The sequence below is a fragment of the Hemitrygon akajei genome, chromosome 19, assembly GCF_048418815.1.
Source record: "Hemitrygon akajei chromosome 19, sHemAka1.3, whole genome shotgun sequence".
In the NCBI taxonomy this organism is placed as follows: domain Eukaryota; kingdom Metazoa; phylum Chordata; class Chondrichthyes; order Myliobatiformes; family Dasyatidae; genus Hemitrygon; species Hemitrygon akajei.
The window spans coordinates 17,094,600-17,115,592 of NC_133142.1; the positions used below are offsets into that span (position 1 = coordinate 17,094,600).

Below are 20,993 nucleotides of genomic sequence, written 5' to 3' on the forward strand. Positions count from 1 at the left end.
AAATTGCATCACCTCACACTTGCCCAAGTTAAACTTCTATTGCCACTTCTTTGCCCGCTTTCCCATTCGATCTAGGTCCAGTTATTAGACAACATTTTCACTGTCCACCATATACCCAATTTTTTGAATCTTCCATACATTGATCTTGCCACCTACACACTTACCAAACGATAAACACACACATGCACACACCCTATTTTCCTACCTAGCCTGAACGTGGCATTCTTTCAAAATGCTCAGTGATTCTTTGTAACTATTAATTAAAAATGAATGAAGATCTCAGTGCACAACTGACTTTTACTCAGTGGCAAATTTTAGGTGATAAAGGAATGGCAAATGTTACTCAACAAAATAGTGCAAATGTTAGCTTCTGTATTACCTGAATTTATTCAGAAAACCATACCTATTTCTTCAGCAAAAATAATGCTGGTGAGGCGAGCCGGTTGAGATGCACGCGAGAAAACGACTGCGTTTTGTGAACATTGTTGATCACTGGGGTTCAGAGGTTCAATGCTGGCAACATCTGGTCTTGTTGACCACCTGGAGTAATATATCGTAATTAAAACTTTTGCCTTCAAAATATACTTAAATGCCTTAAGAAATAATCTCATAGCACAAATCCGTAATAGCAATGCTAGCTTAGAATATAATTGTACGGCAACTTTGTTTATCGGCATTTAGTTCCATTGAAAACTAAAACTTCAAACAAACTTAGTTTGACTCATAGCAGATGTTATCTACTTTGGACCTTTACTATTACTTCTATCTACATCCTTTTCATAATACAGGTATGCGCCGTTTAACATCCATTCGTGCAACGCCCGATCACATATATGTCTGTAGTCCCGATCGGAGGACGTGACGTAGCGGACGTAACCAATCTTGTGTACCGCGCATCTCTTGAGTGTAGTAGTGTTATCTCTGTTTAATTTTCTTTCCAAAATATTACTGTAAAAGTGCATCATGGCTTCCAAATGCAGCAAAAACTCCTAGTGATAGCAAGAGGCAAAGGAAAAGTATTGATTTGGAAGTGAAACAAAAGGTTATTAAACAATATGAAGGTAGAAAACCAGTGAATGCTATTGCTCAGGATTTAGGCATGTACGTATGTATTATAGTGTACAGTATACAGTTTTAGTGTAAGTTCTTGGCTATTTGGTCAATACAGGTACACTACAGTACTCCATTTAGGTTTGCTAAGTATATAATATGGTATTCACACAACATCCAAATCACATAACGTCTGATTTCATAGAACGTATCGTGGACGTTAAGCAACACGTACCTGTATGACCAAAATTGTTAACACTTCCCTGATAAGACCACAAGGTATAGGAGCAGAATTTGGCTCACTGTGTCTGCTCCGCCATTTCATCATGGCAGATCGGTCCGATGTTCCTCTCAGCCCCAACTCCTGCCTTCTCCCCATATCCCTTCATGCCATGACCAATCAGGAATTTATCAACCTCTGCTTTAAATATACAGAGACTTGGATTCCACAGATTCACTACTCTCTAAATAAATTGCTCATCATCTTCATTCCAATAGGAAGCCCTCTATTCTGAGGCTGTCCCCTCTGGTCCTAGACTCTCCCACCATAGGAAACATCCTCTCCAAATCCACTCTATCGGGTCCTTTCACCATTCGATAGGTTTCAATGAGATCACCCCTCATTCTTCTGAATTCTAGTGAATATAGGCCCAGAGGCGTCAAATGACAAGCCATTCAATCCTGGAACCATTTTCGTGAACTTCCTTTGAGCTCTTTCCAGATTCCTCACATCCTTTGTAAGACAAGGGGCCCCAAACTGCTCACAATACTCCAAATGAGGTCTCACCAGAGCTCACCATTACACCCTTGCTTTTATATTCTAGTCCTCTTGAAATGAATGCCAACGTAGCATTTCCCTTCCTCACCACAGACTCAACCTGCAAATTAACCTTTAGGTTAATTAAATCCTGCACAAGGACTCTCAAGTCCCATTGCACCTCTGTTTTTTGTATTTTTTTCTCCAAATCAACCCTTTCATTTCTTCTACCAAAGTGCATGACAATACACTTCCCAACACTATTCCATCTGCCATCTCTGTGCCCATTTTCCTAACCTGTTTAAGTCCTTCCGTAACCTCTCTACTTCCTCAAAACCACCTGCCCTCCACCTATCTTCATATCATCTGCAAACTTTGCAACAAAGCCATCAATTCCATCATCTCTCTCTTTCTTCCCCCTCCCCCAACCTTGAGTTTGGGAAATCAAAATAAAAAGCAATGCTTCAGACTGTGACTGTTAACATCGATAGAGTGACTGCTTGTTTCCCCTCTTGCCATGGAAGTGACATTGGCTTCTCACGCTAGTGAGAGCCTGAGGGATGTCAATTTGTTGGAGGGGATAGTTAATAGATCATGTGGCAGACCATGATCTCTCTTTGTGGGCTTTGCTGTTGCTTACATGGTGGGCAGTGGGAATGCCGAATCTCTATGCTAGAATAATTCGGGAGGGTCGATGCTGCTTGTGTGTGGGAGGACAACAGGGGAGTGTGGGGTTCTTACCCACCCCCACCATTCATTCTGTTTTGAGGATGTCTAAGATTAAGAATTTTAGGTTGAATATTGAATACATTCTCTGATTTAAAATGGAACTATTGAACCATGAACACCACATAACTTATCCTCATTAATGTTTGAAGATGGGCGTTTTCTGAAACTTTGTAACTATACTCTATTCCCAAATCAAAAGATTCACTTCCCACTTGTAATTCACTTCCCTCTTGCCAAGCAATTAAATAGTGCTCATCTCTGCAGTGGCCCCTCCATTGGAAATTGTTCTGACTTAGTCAGGCTGATCCAAAATAATTGACATTTGTGGCAAAAATCCAGACAAATCATGCTTCCACAACATTTTTGAACAATTCTAAGTAAATATCTCAGTGATACACAACCCTATTCATGGTCTGGTTATCTCCCATAGGATCAATATAAATATCACGGCAAGTTTCCATGAAACACACAACTTTCAGCCTTCAAAGATACTCTTAAAGATGCTATAATTTTAACATGAAAATGAATGAGAGCTATTGGTAAGTAATTCTTAAAAAATAGATTTATTTAGAAATACATTGTAATCTGGATGGCAGAAGGCTTGTCCCTATAAATTTCAACAACCTTCACTTTCTCAATATCACACTGATATTTAAATATTTTAAACTATTTAAATTAAAATGTAAAGCTTTTGTTTTCATCAGCAAATATAACTGGAACAATAACTTCAGGGCATCTGTGATTCACAACACGTGCGTAGAAGCACAGGCTCTTGAACAGCAAAACTGGGACGTTCTGTTTGGAAGCACCAATTCCACTCAGCAAGGTCTGGCCCATCCTCACCACCTTTAGTCACAAATAGAACACTCGGGAAGGCATCAGCAGTATCTCAAACAATGAAACCAAAAGCAGGAAGTAGCAAGAAAAGTCAGGAAGGAAGATGGGGGTAAGTTTCTGAGAAACGTAAAAATATCACAGTGGGGATTAAAACTATCCCAACTGAAACAGAAAAAGGCAACAGAAGGAACATGATTAACATACTAAAATATCTAATGAACATAATAAAAATATCTAAGAAGCCTTACAGGGTACAGAAAATGGGAATGAGCCTGAGCAGTAGGAAGGGTTGCAATGGGACACTCCATTGGGCACAGTGATAATTATATTTAGTTATGGGAGAAGTACATGTATCGACTAGGATCAATAATGTCCACTAAAGGACAATTTTAATAGGTTAAAAATAGACTGGAAAAAAGATACTGGGAGGTATATCAATGCCAGATAAATTAGGTACTCAAGAAGATTTGTTTGAAATCTTAACAGTACACCCTTTTTAAAAAAAACAGAATAGTTAAATAAAGGTAGTTAAGAAAACAAATGAGATACCTTCCTTTCACGGTTGAGTCATAGAACATAGTTCAGAAATATTTCACTGAAGCTGCACAAAGTTTCAGCAAACAGCAAGTTACTGTAATGCTCTAAGTCACCACACTAAAGGAATATGACTGCATGAGAACAACATTCCTCCACAATCTCCATCATAACAAGTGTACCACAATGCTGTGGGCTTAACCCCCTGCTCGATCCACTTCATACTTATGACTGAGCCCAAGTACAGCCCCAATGCCACATTTAAGTTTGCTGACAACATCACTGTTGCTGGCCAAATCAAAGGTGATGAAGAATCAGCATTTGGAAGGGATATGGAATATCTGGTTGAATGGTGCCAAAACAACCTCTCACTCAATGTCAGCAAGACCTTGAAGCAGATAATTGATTACAGGAGGAGGAAACTGGAAGGCCTCTTTGGAGGATTAGAGGTGGAGAAAGTCAGCAACTTGAATTTCCTCAGCATTATCGTGTCCTGGGTCCTGCTTGTAAGTGCCATTACAAAGAAAGCACAGCAGCACCTCTACTTTCTTAGAAGTTTGAAGATCTGGCATGTCAACTAAAACTTTAACAGACTTCTATAACCGCAGAGTGAAGAGTATACTGACTGATTATATCACAGCCTGGTATGGAAACACCAATGCCCTTGAATGGAAAACCAACAAAAAGTAATGAACACAGCCCAGCCCATCAGAGGTAAAACCTTCCCCATCATTGAGTATGACTATGCTGTTGAGCACTGTTATAAGGAAATCAGCATCCATCATCTTGGCCATGCTCTCTTCTTACTACTGCCATCAGAAAAGAGGTACAGGAGCCTTAGGTCCTACACTACCAGGTTCAAGAACACTTATTACCTCTCAAACATCAACCTCCAGAACCAGAGTTGATAATCACCCCAGCATTAAACTGATTCCACTAACTATGGATTCACTTTCAAGGACTTTACTACGGTAATTCATGCTCTCAATATTTATTATTATTTCTTTTTTTGCGTTTGTAAAATTTGTTTTTTTGCATAGTGTTTATTTGTCCATCTTTGTGTGCCATTTTTCATTCATTCTACTGTCTTTCTTGTACTTACTGTGAATATACACAGGAAATCGAATTTTAGGGTAGTATATGGTGACAGATATGTACTTTGATAACAAATTGACTTTGAACTTTGGGAAAAGACAGAGATAGGACCTTTTTGGCATATTTGATGAATTATGAGAGACTATCGCTGGAGGTTGTTTTCTTTGAAACACAGGAGACTGAAGTATCAAGTTGTGTGAGCCAAGAAAATGTCAACAGAAAAGAATAAGGTACATATACATCTGGAAACACAGTGGTGGATTAGGGTAATTAGGAGTAGTTACCATGGCTTTGGGTATGGGAGATCATGTTTTATGAACTTGATTGAATTTGTTGATGAGGTGACCAAGAAAGTTGATCATGGCAGAAGAGCAGATATGGTTTAAACAGACTGGAAGCCTTTAATAAGCTTCCATATGGCAGGCTGCTGTGTGAGGTCAGATCACATGGAATTCAGGGAGAGCCGCCTAATTGGATATGCCTGATGGTAGAAAGCAGAGGAGAGTTGATTTCTGCACTAGAAGCCTGTGTCCAGTGGTGTGTCACATGGATCAGTGCTGAGCTCATTTTTTGTTAATCATTTAAAGGATTGGATAAGGATGTAGGCATATTTTCTGATTGTGCTAAAATAGGTGGTATCATAGACAGTGAAGTGGTTAGCAATGATTGAAGGGGGATTTCAGTGGCTGTCTGCAAGGAGTTTGTGTATCCTCTCCATGACTGTGTGGGTTTCCTCTGGGTGCTCAGATTTCTTCCCACAGTCCAAAGACATGCCAGTTGGTAGCTTAACTGGTCATTGTAAATCGTCCCATGATTAGGATGGCAGTAAATTGGAGGATCGCTGGGAGGCTTGGCTCAAAGGGCCTACTCCACATTGTATCTCAATTTTTAAAAAAATTTGATTTGTTGGGCAAGTTAGACAAGAAATGTTAAAGGGAGTTTGATTGAGGTAAGTGTGAGGAGCTGCATTTTGCAAAGTCAAATCTAGGTAGGATTTTCAGAGCAGAACAGAGGGACCTTGGAGGACAAGTACATGGTTTCCTGAAAGAAGCATCATGGGTAGACGGTTTGGTGACGGCAGCTTTTCGCACATCGGCCTTACATCAGAGCATGGAGTATAAAAGTTAGGTGTTGCTGCAGAGGCCGCACTTGGGAAATTGTGCTTAGTTTTGATCACTATGAAAAAGATGTTACTGAATTGGAAAGAGTACAGAAAACATTTACAAGAATGCTGCCAGAACTTGAGGGACTGAATTATTGAGAGAGTTTGGACATGGTAGGCTTTTATTCCTCAGAGCATAGGAAATTGAGAGGTGATCTTATAGATTTGTGTAAACTCATGAGTATCGATAAGGTGAAAGCTCTCTAATTATCTAACTCTCTAAGAGTTTGGGAGTGAAGAACTACTGGGCATAGGTTTAAGGTATGAGAAACTTGAGAGCCTTTTTTTTAATGCAAAGGATGTGAAATCAACTGCCAAAGGCAGTGGTTGAGGCAAGTACAATGACAGCTTTTACAAAAGTTGGTCTGACACATGGATTGGAAAGGTTGAGCAAGCTCTGGGCCAAACATTGACAAATGCAACTAGCTTGAATTGTGCATCTCGGTCAGCATAGTACAGTTGGGCCAAAGGGCCTATTTCTTTGCTGCAGGTCTCCATGATTGCTTTCCTGCCATAAACCTTAGTACATATGTACCAGAGATTCATGTTAATTGGTAGAATGATTAGAAAGATAATAAAAATAAAATACATATAGTGAGTCAGGGAACTCAATTTGTTGAGTAGGCACCCAAGACAAGTTATATTAAAATTTGGCTTGGGTATCCAGATGATCATTGAAGAACCAAAAGCAGTTACCTGTTGTCTAAGGGGTAGAAAGTAGGATTAATTCAATGTTCATTTTGGCTGACATTGATAAAATAGGCTGAACATCTTCCTTCTTTCATGTAAGTTTGCATCATGTTATGATTCTGAAGTGCCAAAGGAATTTACATTCAAGATAAACTTTGTAAATTGGCTATAGATTGCTCAGCAGTAAACAATGAAAGCTAAAACATGCATATACTATTGGAAGCTCAAAAATATAAAAGATTATCTTAAAAGGTCATAGAAGTAACTACAAAATACTTATAAATGAGTAAGGTCAGAGGATTTACCAAACAATAATTGTGGGTCAGATCATGCTTTATAGTAGGCCTACTTTCTAAATACACGTCCAGCACTGAGACTGTCCTAGTTAACAGGAATGCAAGTGGATGAGACCCGCGACTCCAACAGGCTTGGACTGTTAATACATGCAAGGGTTGTTGAACAGCTGAAGATTCTGTCACACTGGCTTGCCAATGGCCTATCGGACTATCAAAGTCACTTGTTGCACGTAAAGATAGGATTTAATTTAAAAATTTAAGCCTGCATTGTAAATAACCATTTTGCGCAGACCGGGGTAGCACCCCAATCACTGTCTTCAGCAATGACAATAAAGTTTTATTCTTTTCAGTTTCAAAATTTCCACATTGAGCGATGAAAGGACGGGAAACTCAAAGCTGCTGTTGGTTTAACTAATGAGCGAGTTTTATTGTCACTCCCTCAACAAAAACTGGACCACGGAAACTGAAGCAGTTTACACTGAAAGCAGGAACCATGTGTATAAAACAACTGTGTGCTTTATGAGCCACATGTGCATGGTGCTAATCAGATCAATGGCTGCTAATGCAAGAACATCCTGTGGCCTCAATGTGCTTCCCCTGTGCTTCATGGGGCTTATACACTTTGTGACATCTTGCCTGCTCTTCTTATCTTCAGAAAGATAGTCACAGACTTTAACTATTCAATCCCTCAAGCCTGTTTTAACTTTTAAAATCAGATAAAACTACTCACATTGGCTCTGCATGGCAAAATTATTTGTTAATTATTCTTAATTGCCTAACCGCAGGCCTTGTGTTGGGTATAAGGTATGCTCATGTGAATGCCAGGTATGCCCATGAAAACTTATACCAATTTATGCAGAGCAAATCATGTCACCATGCAACCAATCTCTCATACAACCTGATTAGTAATGAAAGACACAAGTGATCTGTGCGCGAGGAACAGATTCATATTTACAAGTGGGGGCCCAAAATCCTGTGGAGTTTGCTAGTGTCACTTTGGAGGCCTTAAAGTAGTTTGGAGGATGGCAAGTGCTGTGCCTTTAAGCAAACAGCTCGGCAGGGACAAGCATAGAAATAGAGGCTGGTGAAACCTCCATGAGTGGTGGGAAAGTTATTGGAAGGAATTCCAAGATACAGGATTTGTTTGCATTTGGAAAGTCGTGGATTATATTGGGACATTCAGCAGGGTTTTGTGCTTGGGGAAATCAAGTCTTATGAACTTAATTGTTCTGTTTTTGAAGTAGTGACCAAGAGGACTAGTAATGGAAAGGCAGCACATAGTGTCTACGGGAACTTTAATAACACATTTGACAAGTTAGGCTAGTACAAGAAGTTAGAACACATGGGATCCAAGGTGAACAAGTCAATTGGATACAAAATTGACTTAGTGGTAGGAAGCAGAGGGTAATGGTGGATGGCAGTTTTCCAGTTTGGAGGACAGTGACCAGTAGCAGGGGTCAGTGCAGGATCCTTGGCTCTTTGCCAAATATTCAAATGACTTCCATGAGAATGTTGGTGACATGATAGGGAATTTGCAGATGATACCAACGTTGTGGTGGGTTAGTGAACAGCGAAGATCGTTGCTTAAGGTTACAACTGGATATAGATTAACTGGGAAAGAAGAATCAGAATCAAGTTTATTAAAACCTCCATGTGTCAAGAAACTTGCTGTTTTGTGTCAGTAGTACAATGCAAGACAGAAATTACACCAGCTTGGTAGGGGTGTCTGAAAACAGAGGGCATATGTTTCATGTGACAAAGAGGGTCTAAGTGGTAAATATTTTACCCACACTGAGTAGGTGGTATCTGAAATCAGCTGCCAGAAGAGGTGATGGAGGCAGAAACAGTGCCAGTATTTAAGAGGCATCTGGAAAGGCACAGAAGAATATGGAATTAATGCCGGGAAGTGGGATTAGGAGAGGTAGGAATGATAGCATAGCTAGGATAAACCACGCGGCCTGTTTCTAAGCTGTAAAATTCTATGACTCTTGAATTCTTTAGAGTGACCCTCACGATAATGGGGCAAGTCATCTAGGACTGAGACGAGAATACGTTCCTTTACACAGAGTACAGAGAACCTGTTGGATCCACTACCACATGGGGTGGAGGAGGACATACGGAACCGGAAAAAGACTCCTAAGTCACAAAAAGAGTTTTAAGAGGTAGACGGAGAGAACAGAAATACAGTACTGAGATCAGGAGTGAACTAGGGTTATAATGAATGGCCAAACACTTGCTCCTAACTGTTTCCAGAGAGAAGGCATGGTGTGTAACCTTAAAGTCAACCGTTCACGTGCTCTCAATGTGGCAAGTCGCGGAACTGAAACACAAATTAATTTAGCAGCTGAATACTTTACTTATATCGAAATGTGAAAAAGCGACAAGATTAAACAGTAATGTTTAAAAACAATCAGACAACCGCTTTTGGCCAATCAGTTTGTTTAATCTTACCATTTGTAACATCCTTCCGCCGCTTCCAGTGTAAAATTGACTGTTGTGCTTCTAGCAAAAGGGAGCAAAACTTTGGGAATGTTCAGTTTCGAGGCTTCAGAGCAAAAAATGATGTAGCTGATTGCTATCAATATCCAGTTACGAAAGCAGAGGGCCATGATCTCTCTGACAGTTCAATTACAAGCAGTTACTGCTTTGGGGTTCGTCCGAAACACGAGGTTAAAAAACTGGTTTCAAAATAAAAGTCTGTAGGTTAGAGAAGGTGCATTCACTTCAATGACGCCGTCAGAAAGGTTGCAGATCAAGGATACATAGTAACTCGTGCTTCATGGCGCTCGGGTCAGTCTTACACTCTGCACTGCCGGTACTACAACTTTCAGCTAAAGGCATGGGTAACTGTTGCCGGAGACCTTTGATTTCCCTTGCTTCTGCTTCAAAGGCCCTACACGCACGGCCTCTTCTCAAACCACGCTGGAAGAAACGGGGTCCGCTTCCTTTACCATTCTATTTTTTAAAAAATATATCTGAAACGCGCAATCCTTATAAGCAATACTGCTGTACTCCACACAAGAAAAAACCCGCCTTTTCCAACCATTTGACCAACGTCATGCACCAACCCTAAAGCGCTACTCTGAGGGCTGAAAGGTAACGCATGCGCTTTTGGAATCAGATAAACCGGCTGACAGCTGCTCTACTTCCTCGCAGCACCGAGAAATCAGATTTCAAAGCGATAACAAAAGAGGAAGTCATTTTGGGTTGTTTCTTCTGACTCCGTCTATTTGTTTCCTCAAGTGCTCTAGTCTGAATATTTATCCCCCCTAGACAAGCTGCATTGCAATACCCCCGTTACAAATTACACAAAGACTGTCTTTCAACTTGCGGTTTTAGATCCTTCCGCTTTTGCAACTTGGGGGCTTTGTACTTAAACCCACAGACGTATCGAACGTATAGGGAAAGGGGGGAAAACATGACGCGATCCTGGTATAATGTAAGTATTGAAAACAAATAAATGACGGTGTGAATGGTGACATATTAATGCATATTTTATGACGAAATGGATGGAAATTTAATCCTGAAAAAGCATGAGGGTTGCATTTTGGAAGGACTAATAAAGATGCTCACAATGAATGGTAGTTGTGTAGAAAGGTAACGAAAATAAGAATGCAGATCCGAGGATTCCTTCAAGAACAGCATTGGTAGGTCAGGTGGTTAACAAGTACTTGAGGTATTTGTCTTCATTAGCAAGGGCATTTATGAAGAGAAAGGAATTTATGGGACAGTTATATGAAACACCAGTTCGGTTATAGTAGAACTACTGTGTGCATGTCTTGTCACCAGTCTATAGGAAATATGTGATTGTTCTGGAGAGGACACAGAGGATGTTGCTTGGGATAGACTCAGAAACAGGCATATTATCACTGACTTGTATGGTATGAAATTTGTTGTTTTTATGGAGGCAGTATGGCACAAAGGCATAACAATGACTACAATTTACAATAATAATAGGGGTGTAAATAAAGAATAACAGGGAAGTGTTCATGGACTATTCAGAAATGTGATGGCAGAAGGAAAGGAGATGTTCCTAAATGATTGAGCATGAGTCTTCAGGCTTCTGTACTTAATGGTAATATCAAGATGAGGGCAGGTCCTGGAAGGTTGGGATGGAAGACCAGGCTTGTCATTAAACAGCCATGAAGAATATCTGGGTGACTTACAACAAACATAATTTGACCAATTATTGCTTATTTGAACCACTCTCACTTATCATCAAAGTGAGGGCAGGTGTTTTCTAGGGTGTTATCAAGAACACTTACCAAAAACCAATTTACCAATGCTCATTTTGGATTTCACCATAATCACTTGGCTCCATGCCTCATTAGAGCCCTTATTTAAATATTGACTGAAGAGATGATTTTTCAAAGAGATTAAAGTGATTACGCTTGATATCAAGCTAGTATTTGACCGAGGCGATGGCAGACCAAACAGTTCAGACCCATGTTACAGAATTGAAATAATTCTTGGTAAAACAAAACATTCCTCAAAAAAAATATGTTCATATTGCTTACAAACTTATTACATTTTAATTGAGGTCAAATATTTAGTGGAAGAAATATCACAAAATTGAGGATATTTCTTAACATAGTGGTAATTTTGTGGGATGTGAAGTTGGAAAATCTCAACCTGAGTTTGGATGCACATTAGCACCTGATTGGTCCCCTTTATCCAGAGTCTTAGTTGCAGCAGTAATTCCTTTTGACTCAGTGGAGACTCTCTGTATCTTTTTTTCATTAGCAGGAAATAGGGTCACAGTGATCAATGAGACCCCCTCATGAATGTAGAACATTTTTCCTACTGACACTGGCAGGCTTGTTGGGGTAGATACAATGGCACTCACATCTCCTCTGCAGATTAGTCAGATTCACAGCAATAAACAAAAGAAGAGACAAAGGTTTCTGCAATCAATATGCACAAGCCAGTCCAATCAACCTCTCAAAACATTCTGGAATTGATTTGAGTTGACTTTATTACTTACATCCTTCATATACATGAGTAAAAATTTTTACATTATGTCTCTGTTCAATGTGCAATTATAGTAATTTATAATAAATATTATGTACAACAGGATAGTCAATATAACACAGAAATACAGTTGCATCAGCATGAATTAAGCAATCTGACAGCCTAGTGGCAGAAGCTGTCCCGGAGCCTGTTGGTGCTGGCTTTTATGCTGTGGTACCATTTCCTGGATGGTAGTAGCTGGAAAAGTTTGTGGTTGGGGTGACTCAGGTCTCCAATGATTCTTCGGGCCAGTTTTACACACCTGTCTTTGTAAATGTCCTGAATAGTGAGAAGTTCACATCTACGGATGCACTGGAGAGTTCTGCCATTGAGGAAAGTACAGTTCCCATACCAGGCATTGATGCAGCCAGTCAGGATGCTCTCAATTGTGCCCCTATAGAAAGTTCTTAGGATTTGGGGGCCATACCAAAATTCCTCAACCGTCTGAGGTGAAAGAAGTGCTGCTGTGCCTTTTTCACCACACAGCCAGTATGTACAGGCCATGTGAGATATTCAGTGATGTTTATGCCGAGGACCTTAAAGCTGTTCACCCTCTCAACCCCAGATACATTGATGTCTATTGATCTTCTCAGATGTGTAAGGATGGTGTGTAGAGCTGTGGCTATTGTGTTGTCTGTTGATCAGTTGTTTCGGTAGGCAAGTTGTAGGGGGTCTAGTGTGGGTGGCATCATGCTGCAGATTTAGTCCTTGACCAGCCTCTCAAAGCATTTGCTCATTATTGAACTGAGTGCAACAGGATGCCAGTTGCTCAGACATGTTCTATGGAACAGCAATGACATGGCAAGACATTTAAATATGGAAGGAGGGGTGGATTTAATATTTAAGTAATATTGAAAATATATTGTTTGATTAAGCATTAGTTGGTCACATAATTCATTACTGGGTTATAGGTAAGAAGTACATGAACAGCATACATCATATATGTGTGCCTCACTAAAGTGAAGGAAAGAAAACTAAGAAGACCTGTCTCCCCAGGTACCGTGTTTTTCTTTTGATTAATTTCTGGAGTTACAAAATATAACAGTGGCAACGAGGAAGTTTAAAGTGAACCTACTTGTTGAAACACAGGACGATTTTTCTTCGGAAGGGGAGAGAGACTTTCAAGTTAAAAACAAAGCATAGTGTGTATTACTTCAGAAGGTGAGAGAGATGGGTGATAATAGTAATAAATAAATAAGCAGAAATGGCTGTCTACATTGGAAAGATAGATGCATTCGATTACACAGCAGATATCTGGATGGTGTATACTGAACAAATTAAACATCATTTTAAAGCAAATGGAACAGACAATAAGAAACAAGTGCCAGTTTTGTTGAGTGCAATAGATGGAAAAGTATACAGTTCTTTTAGGAGTTGTCATTTTCTTGACTATTCACTCAACCCTGGAACATCTGAACAGCAACGATGCATATCACAGATGCTCTTTATTGACTAAGTTTAACGTTCGATACTATCATCCCCCTCAAAAGTAATCAATAAGCTTCAAGACCTTGGTCTCAATACTTCCTTGTGCAATTTAAAGTCACTATCGACACAACACTGAAAGTAGATCAATACCCTCTGCCCAGGATAGAAGATAAATTTTGCAAACCTTTCTGGAGGGAAACACTTCAGCGAAGTGATCGAGGCCTACTTAGAGATGAAGATGGAAGAAGAGTCCAAGGTGCTTCTCACCATAATATTCACAAAGGGCTTTATCGCTATACTCGGCTTATTTTTGGAGTGGCATCTACACCTGCACTCTGGCAAAAAGCAATGGACCAGGAGCTGCAAGGCTGCCTAGGCATGCAGTGTTACCTGGATACCATCTTTGTTACCAGTAAGGATGATAAGGAACATCTCCAAAATCGCAAGACAGTGCTACAAAGATTAGAAGATTATGGGCTCAGAGCATGGTATGACAAGTGTGAACTCTTTAAACCAAGCATCGTTTACTGTGATTATACTATTGACGCACAAGTATTACACAAGTGTATTGAGAAAATTCAAGCAATGGTGGGTGCCCTAAAGGACATACCACAGTTCAAAGTAAATCTATTATTAAAGTACATATATGTCATTATATAAAGCCCTGAGCTTCATTTTTTTGCAGGCATTCTCGATAAATCTAATAACCATAATAGAATCAATGAAAGCCTGCACCAACAGGGTGGACAACAAGCATGCAAAAGACAACAAACTGTGCAAATACAAGAAGAAAGAAAAATAAGAAATAATAAATTAATAAATAAGCAAGCAATATTGAGAACATGAGATGAAGAGTCCTTGGTCCTTTTTAGGGTTTGTCAATTACTATAACAGGTTCCTGCCAAACCTGGCTACTGTGCTCCATTCCTTGAACTCATTACTACAGAATGGGAAGAAATGGGAATGAACAAAGCAGTGTGGGATGGCTTTCCAAATGACGAAGGAAATGTTGATGTTATGATACACATAGTCCAGTGAAGCTTTCCTGTAATGCCTCGCCTTATGGTATAGGTTTAGTCATTTCATTAGTGATTGGAGTGAATGCCCCATGGCCTATGCATCAGATTCCCTTACCACTGCAGAAAAATTGTGCACAAATTAACAGAGAGGTCTTGAGTCTGGTTTGGGGTGTAAAATGTTTCAATCTGTACTTATATGGGTGAGAGTTTTCCCTCATTACTGATCATCAACCATTGGTGTCCATTTTCAATCCACAGAAGTTGTTCCATTAACAACAGCAGCAAGAATGCAGAGGTGGGCTCTGTTTCTTGGAGGACGCAATTACAAGATCAAATTCAAGAGGATAATTAATCACGGAAATGCTAATGGTTGTCTTGTTTGCCCTTGGAAAATGAAATACCTGAAAAATTTACAAAAGAGGGCACTCCTCTTGACGTATTCTTCCTAATGAAAATTGAAAGTCTCCCTATTATTTTAGAGATGATCCAAAGGAAAAGCAGAAAAGACCACTTCCCCCCACTCTCTGAGGTCTACATGGAAACCCAAAATGGCTAGAATGTGCAGCAAAATTCCAGTTGCCCCATTTTTACCAGCGCCTGGATGAACTTTCCCTCGACAGGGGTTCCCTAATGTGGGGATTGAGAGTTGCATCATCCAAGCTGAGAGCTAAAGTGTTGGAGGAGCTACATGCTGGTCATCTAGGCATGGTCAAAATGAAAGCATTGGCTCAGACCTTTGTTTCATGGCCTGGGATAGATCAGCAGCTTGAGCAGTTTGCCATGCACTGTACAGGGTGGCAACATGTTTAGAAGATGCCAAGAGCAGCAACTCTCCATCCCTGGGAATGGCCTGCATTACCCTTTTAGAAGATTCAGTGCATTTTGCTGGACCACTCACTGGCATAAATTTCTTAGTAGTGGTGGATGTAGCTGCAAAGTGACCAGAAGGTTGCCCAATAGCTTCCACTGCAGCCTTGCACAACTGTTGAAAAATGCTGGAGGAACATCAGGACTCTTGAAGGGTCTCGGCCTGAAACATCAACTATTTACTCCTTTCCATAGATGCTGCCTGGCCTGCAGGGTTCCACCAGCATTTTGTGTGTGTTGCTCGGATTTCCAACATCCGCAGAGTTTCTCATCCTTTCACAGCTCTTGATGTGTTGAGAAGCCCGTCTCAAGGACGAGTGCTCCAGAACACTTTGTCAGTGACAATGGACCATTGTTTAGTGCAGAACAGTTTCAGTCATTCCAGAAAATTAATGGAATAAGACATATTGTATCTGGACCATACCACCCAGCTACAAATGGCTTGGTGGCAGGTTTGCCCAAGAGTCTAAAGACCATACTGTAAACAATGTCAGCAGAACACACTGACACTGAATTAGAACTTTGCCAATTTCCTCCTTGCATATTGCAAAGTGGCATACTCCACAAGCAACAACCCACCAGCTGTGCTGTTCCTGGATCTTCCCTTGCGCTCCAGCTTGGAGCCTTAAACCCAGTCTCAGAGGGAGGATGCAGGACTAACCACTGAGACGAATTGAGGACTCCTCAAACAAAGAGGTTTGATGTTTCACCCCTGGAGAAGCTGTCTGGTGAGGGACTACATAAGTGAGTAATTGGAACGATTAAGGACAGAACTGGACCACTCTCCTACACAGCGGAGATTGCGTCGGATATCACCTGGAGACGACACATCGATCAGTTGAGAGCCGGTCAATTGTTAGAGAAGAAAGGTGTTCAGAGCTGTCAGAACCACTTCCTGTTGTCCCAGAGTCAACTTCTACAACTACCATGGAGGAAGTCCCAATACCTAATATTGTTTCACAGCCACAAGTCTCACCTGCCAAGCAGAATGACGCCCCCTTGTCAGGAAAGATGTTATCCTACATGAGGAAGAAATCCTCCACAGTGATTAAATATTTAGGCTTGAATGGGACAATTTAAAATTTACTGTGGGTGTCTATATGGTAATTGTATTATATATTATACTGTGTATGTATATACAGTATATATAATGAGAGAGCAATTTGTTACATTTGAGTTGACATGCATTCTATGTTGAATTGAAGTTTAGCTAAGCAGTGAGGAGTGTATTATATTTAATATTTGAATAATATTGTAAATATATTGATTATGAAAACAATTTTTTAATTAATTCATTGCTGGTTACATTTAAGAGGTTTGTGAGTGGCTTATGCATTACATCACCATGTCATATGTGAGTTCCTCATTAAAGAAAATGAAAGCAAACTAAGTCAATCCATTTGCCTGATTCCTGTGTTTTTCTTTTGATTAGTGTCTGGAATTACAAGACATAACAGGAAGAACTAGCAGTTATTTTGCCTTATCTGATTTTGACTAAGTCACAACCTTGCAATACTGTAGTTGATCCATGCTATTGGTGGGTATTTCCATTACCGGTAGTTAGAAGGAACATTGGGGTTTTGTGTGATATTTTCACTTTTGTATAAAAACCTCTTCTTTTGTTGCCAAGTTAGAATTAACCACAAAATTCTAATTTCTGTTCAAAATAAAATGATAAACAAAGTATAAACACGAGATTCTGCAGATGCTGGAAATCCAGAGCAACACACACACACACACAAAATGCTGGAGGAACAAAGGAACTGAGTGTGTTACTAAACAAAACAGTTGATGCATAACTGTTTCAGCCATTCATTACCAGAGTTAATTCTACCAGTTCGAACATTCCCTGCATCTCAACTAAGCATACCGATTTCATTATGGAAGGAAAATTCTAATATCCTTTCCTTCATGATGTACTCGCCCCCTCAACATTTTTACTCACATCTTCAATCCCATCTCCAATTCAATGTGCAAACAACATGACATAATTATAGCTGTATCTGTCACCACAGCTGATATCATAGAAGTTTTTGGCACAGAAGATGTCATTTCATACACGGAGTCAATGCTGGCTCCCAGTAGACTGCCATGTTTTTCCTTCAGACATATTGTCAATTCTCTCTTGATTGAATCAGAATTCCAGATTACAGCTATCCATTTCATAAAAATATTTATCCTTCTGCAAAAAAAATACTTAAGAAATCAGGAGGGCTAAAAGAAGAAATTAGGTTGCTTTGGCAGTCAAGGTAAAGGATAATCCTAAGAGCTTCTATAGGTATATTAAGAGCAAAAGAGCAAAAGTAGTAAGGGATAAAATTGGTCCTCTTGAAGATCAGAGTGGTTGGCTATGTATGGAACCAAAGGAAATGGGGGAGATCTTAAATGGATTTTTTGTGTCTATATTTACTGAAGAAACTGGTATGAAGTTTATGGTAATAAGGCAAACAAGTAGTGAACTCATGGAACCTATACAGATTGAAGAGGAGGAGATGCTTGCTATCTTGAGGCAAATCAGAGTAGGTAAATCCCCAGGACTTGATTGGATCTTGAAGGAGACTAGTGTTGAAATTGCAGGGGTCCTGGCAGATATATATAAAATGTTAGTATCTACAGGTGAGGTGCCGGAGGATTGGACGATATCTCATGTTGTTCCGTTGTTTGAAAAATGCTCTAAAAGTAATCCGGGAAATTATAGGCCGGTAAGTTTGACGTCAGTAGTAGGTAAATTATTGGAAGGATTACTAAGAGATAGGATCTACAAGTATTTGGATAGACAGGGACTTATTAGGGAGAGTCAACATGCTTTGTGCGTGGTAGGTCATGTTTAACCAATCTATTAGACTTTTTCGAGGAGGTTACCAGGAAAGTGGATGAAGGGAAGGCAGTGGATGTTATCTACATGGACTTCAGTAAGGCCTTTGACAAGGTCCCGCATGGGAGGTTAGTTAGGAAGATTCAGTCGCTAGGTATACATGGTGAGGTAGTAAGTTGGATTAGAAATTGGCTCAATGGGAGAAGCCAGAGAGTGGTAGTGGAGGATTACTTCTCTGAGTGGAGGCCTGTGACTAGCGGTGTGCCACATGGATCAGAGCTGGGTTCATTGTTATTTGTCATCTATATCAATGATCTGGATGATAATGTGGTAAATTGGATCAGCAAATTTGCTGATGATACAAAGATTGGAGGTGTAGAGGACAGTGAGGAAGGTTTTCAAAGCTTGCAGAAGGATTTGGACCAGCTGGAAAAATGGGCTGAAAAATGGCAGATGGAGTTTAATATAGACAAGTGTGAGGTATTGCACTTTGGAAGGAAAAAATAAGGTAGAACATACAAGGTAAATTTAGGGCACTGAGGAGTGCAGTAGAACAGAGGGATCTGGGAATACAGATACAAAATTCCCTAAGAGTGGCATCACAGGTAGATAGGGTCGTAAAGTGAGATTTTGTTACATTGGCCTTTATAAATCAAAGTAATGAGTATAAGAGTTGGGATGTTGTGAGGTTGTATAAGACATTGGTGAGGCCAAATCTGGAGTATTGTGTGCAGTTTTGGTCACCAAATTACAGGAAGGATATTAATAAGGTTGAAAGAGTGCAGAGAAGGTTTACAAGGATGTTGCCAGGACTTGAGAAACTGAGTTACAGAGAAAGGTTGAATAGGTTAGGACTTTATTCCCTGGAGCATAGAAGAATGAGGGGATATTTGATAGAGGTATATAAAATTATGATGGGTATAGGCAGACTGATTGCAAGCAGACTTTTACCACTGAGGCTAGGGGAGAAAAAAACCAGAGGACATGGGTTAAGGGTGAAGGGGGAAAGTTTAAAGGGAATATTAGGGGGGGCTTCTTCACAGAGAGAGTGGTGAGAGTGTGGAATGAGCTGCCAGATGAAGTGGTAAATGCAGGCTCACTTTTAACATTTAAGAAAAACTTGGACAGGTACATGGATGAGAGTTGTATGGAGGGATATGGTCCGGGTACAGGTCAGTGGGACTAGGCAGAAAAATGGTTCAGCATAGCCAAGAAGGGCAAAAGGGCTTGTTTCTGTGCTGTAATGTTCTATGGTTCTTGGACGATTTCCGTTTGTAGCATGTGTCCAAAAATTTAGTTTATGTTCCATGGCTCCTGAACCATCTGTTAAGCGGAGTAGCTACCTTCTATCTTGTCTAAACCAGTATCAACTGTCAACTCTCATCTTGGTCTTTTCTGCACTAAGGTGAACAGCCTCAGCTTCTTCTCTATGGCTTTACACCCAAAATCCATTATTCCTGTCATCATTCTACTGATATAATTTCTGCACCATCTTGTCAGACCTTCATATCTTCAATACTTCATTTATGGCCCGAACAATGTCTGGCTGCTGAGTTCCTCCAGCCTTTTGTGTCTGATGCTTTGAACAATGTTTTTCTTGGTTTTTTACTCTGTTCATCACAATATCAAGCCGAGGATCCCATATATTCTATCGACCACCCTTTTTACCTGTTTGCTGTTATTAATTTACCTGTTTATATATGAGTTCAGGAGTCAAACATTTTAAGTTAGAATTGAAGAAAGAGATGATGCTGTTTGACTAGGTAGATGTGTGTCACAGGAAGTGGTGAGTGACAAAAATAAATTATTGAGTCACTTCCTCAGTTTTGCCGCCTATAATTTAGTCACGCAACATCAAAAATTATGTTACACTTCCATTCGTGATCAGTTTTAATGTAGTCTGTAGGGAATATTTCTTCTATATTAGTGTTATCCATGAAACAAAATGAAAGGTGTTGTGCATTTCCATCACCTTAAATAATTCATGGAAATATTTAGAAAAATCATTAAACTATAATATTTTAACATATACATAATAAATCAAAAAAAATTCTGAACTTCTAAAGGAGTTTTGTAGTTGTATTTGTAGTTCTTCAGTGCCATCATTTATTAAACCATATATACATTATAATCATATATAAATCATGCAATACACTGCAATTTCTGTGTTGAACCTGCACAAACAGACCTGAAGATAATTGAGCTATAGTCAAACAGAGAGAAAAAGCATAATATAATAAAAATATAATACAAAACATGACAGCTGAAATTAAAGGGAACTGAAGATAATATAAAATTGATTCTTTAACATGCGAAATTCATGCAACCAAACATGAATTACTACATCATATGTAGATAGTTAGATTAGAGATGATGATTTCACTTTCAGTACTGAACTGGAATGCCCCTTAAAACAATGAGCAGAATATCATTATACAACCATGAAATCAACAGGAAAGTGTGACTATCTACCACTTCACACTCCAAACAACCCCCTTCAATTATGTTATTGAGTTGGAATCCGGCACAAATGGTACTTAGTTGGTAGTGTTTCATATCCTTAAAAAGTCAGTTTTCAGCAGGAGCTTAGTGAGAGGCGTTTGAGTTGTTTTGATGAAGTCTCAACACTGATTTGAATTGTGTATTAACATCAGTAATCACAAGCGACTTTAAATTCTGCACAGACTCAGCAAATCAAATTATT

General features: G+C 39.6%; 1 protein-coding gene and 1 long non-coding RNA gene across 2 annotated transcripts in view; one reads left to right on the forward strand and one right to left on the reverse strand.

Annotated features, from left to right (window-relative positions):
* The window catches only part of nup210 (nucleoporin 210), a 116,886-nt gene extending 106,659 nt beyond the window's left edge, over positions 1-10,227 (reverse strand). Inside the window, exons 1-2 of the mRNA XM_073072159.1 lie at positions 9,602-10,227; positions 404-540 (exon numbers count right to left, since the gene is read on the reverse strand). Coding sequence (XP_072928260.1) covers positions 404-540; positions 9,602-9,759 — 295 coding nt within the window. The 5' untranslated portion in view covers positions 9,760-10,227. The remainder of the gene's footprint in view (positions 1-403; positions 541-9,601) is intronic.
* Positions 10,228-10,291: 64 nt separating this feature from the next.
* Positions 10,292-16,823, forward strand: LOC140742103 (uncharacterized). Its single transcript, XR_012102216.1, has 3 exons — positions 10,292-10,589; positions 13,072-13,156; positions 14,866-16,823. It is a non-coding gene; the product is annotated as an uncharacterized lncRNA (long non-coding RNA).
* The last annotated feature ends 4,170 nt before the right edge of the window (positions 16,824-20,993 follow it).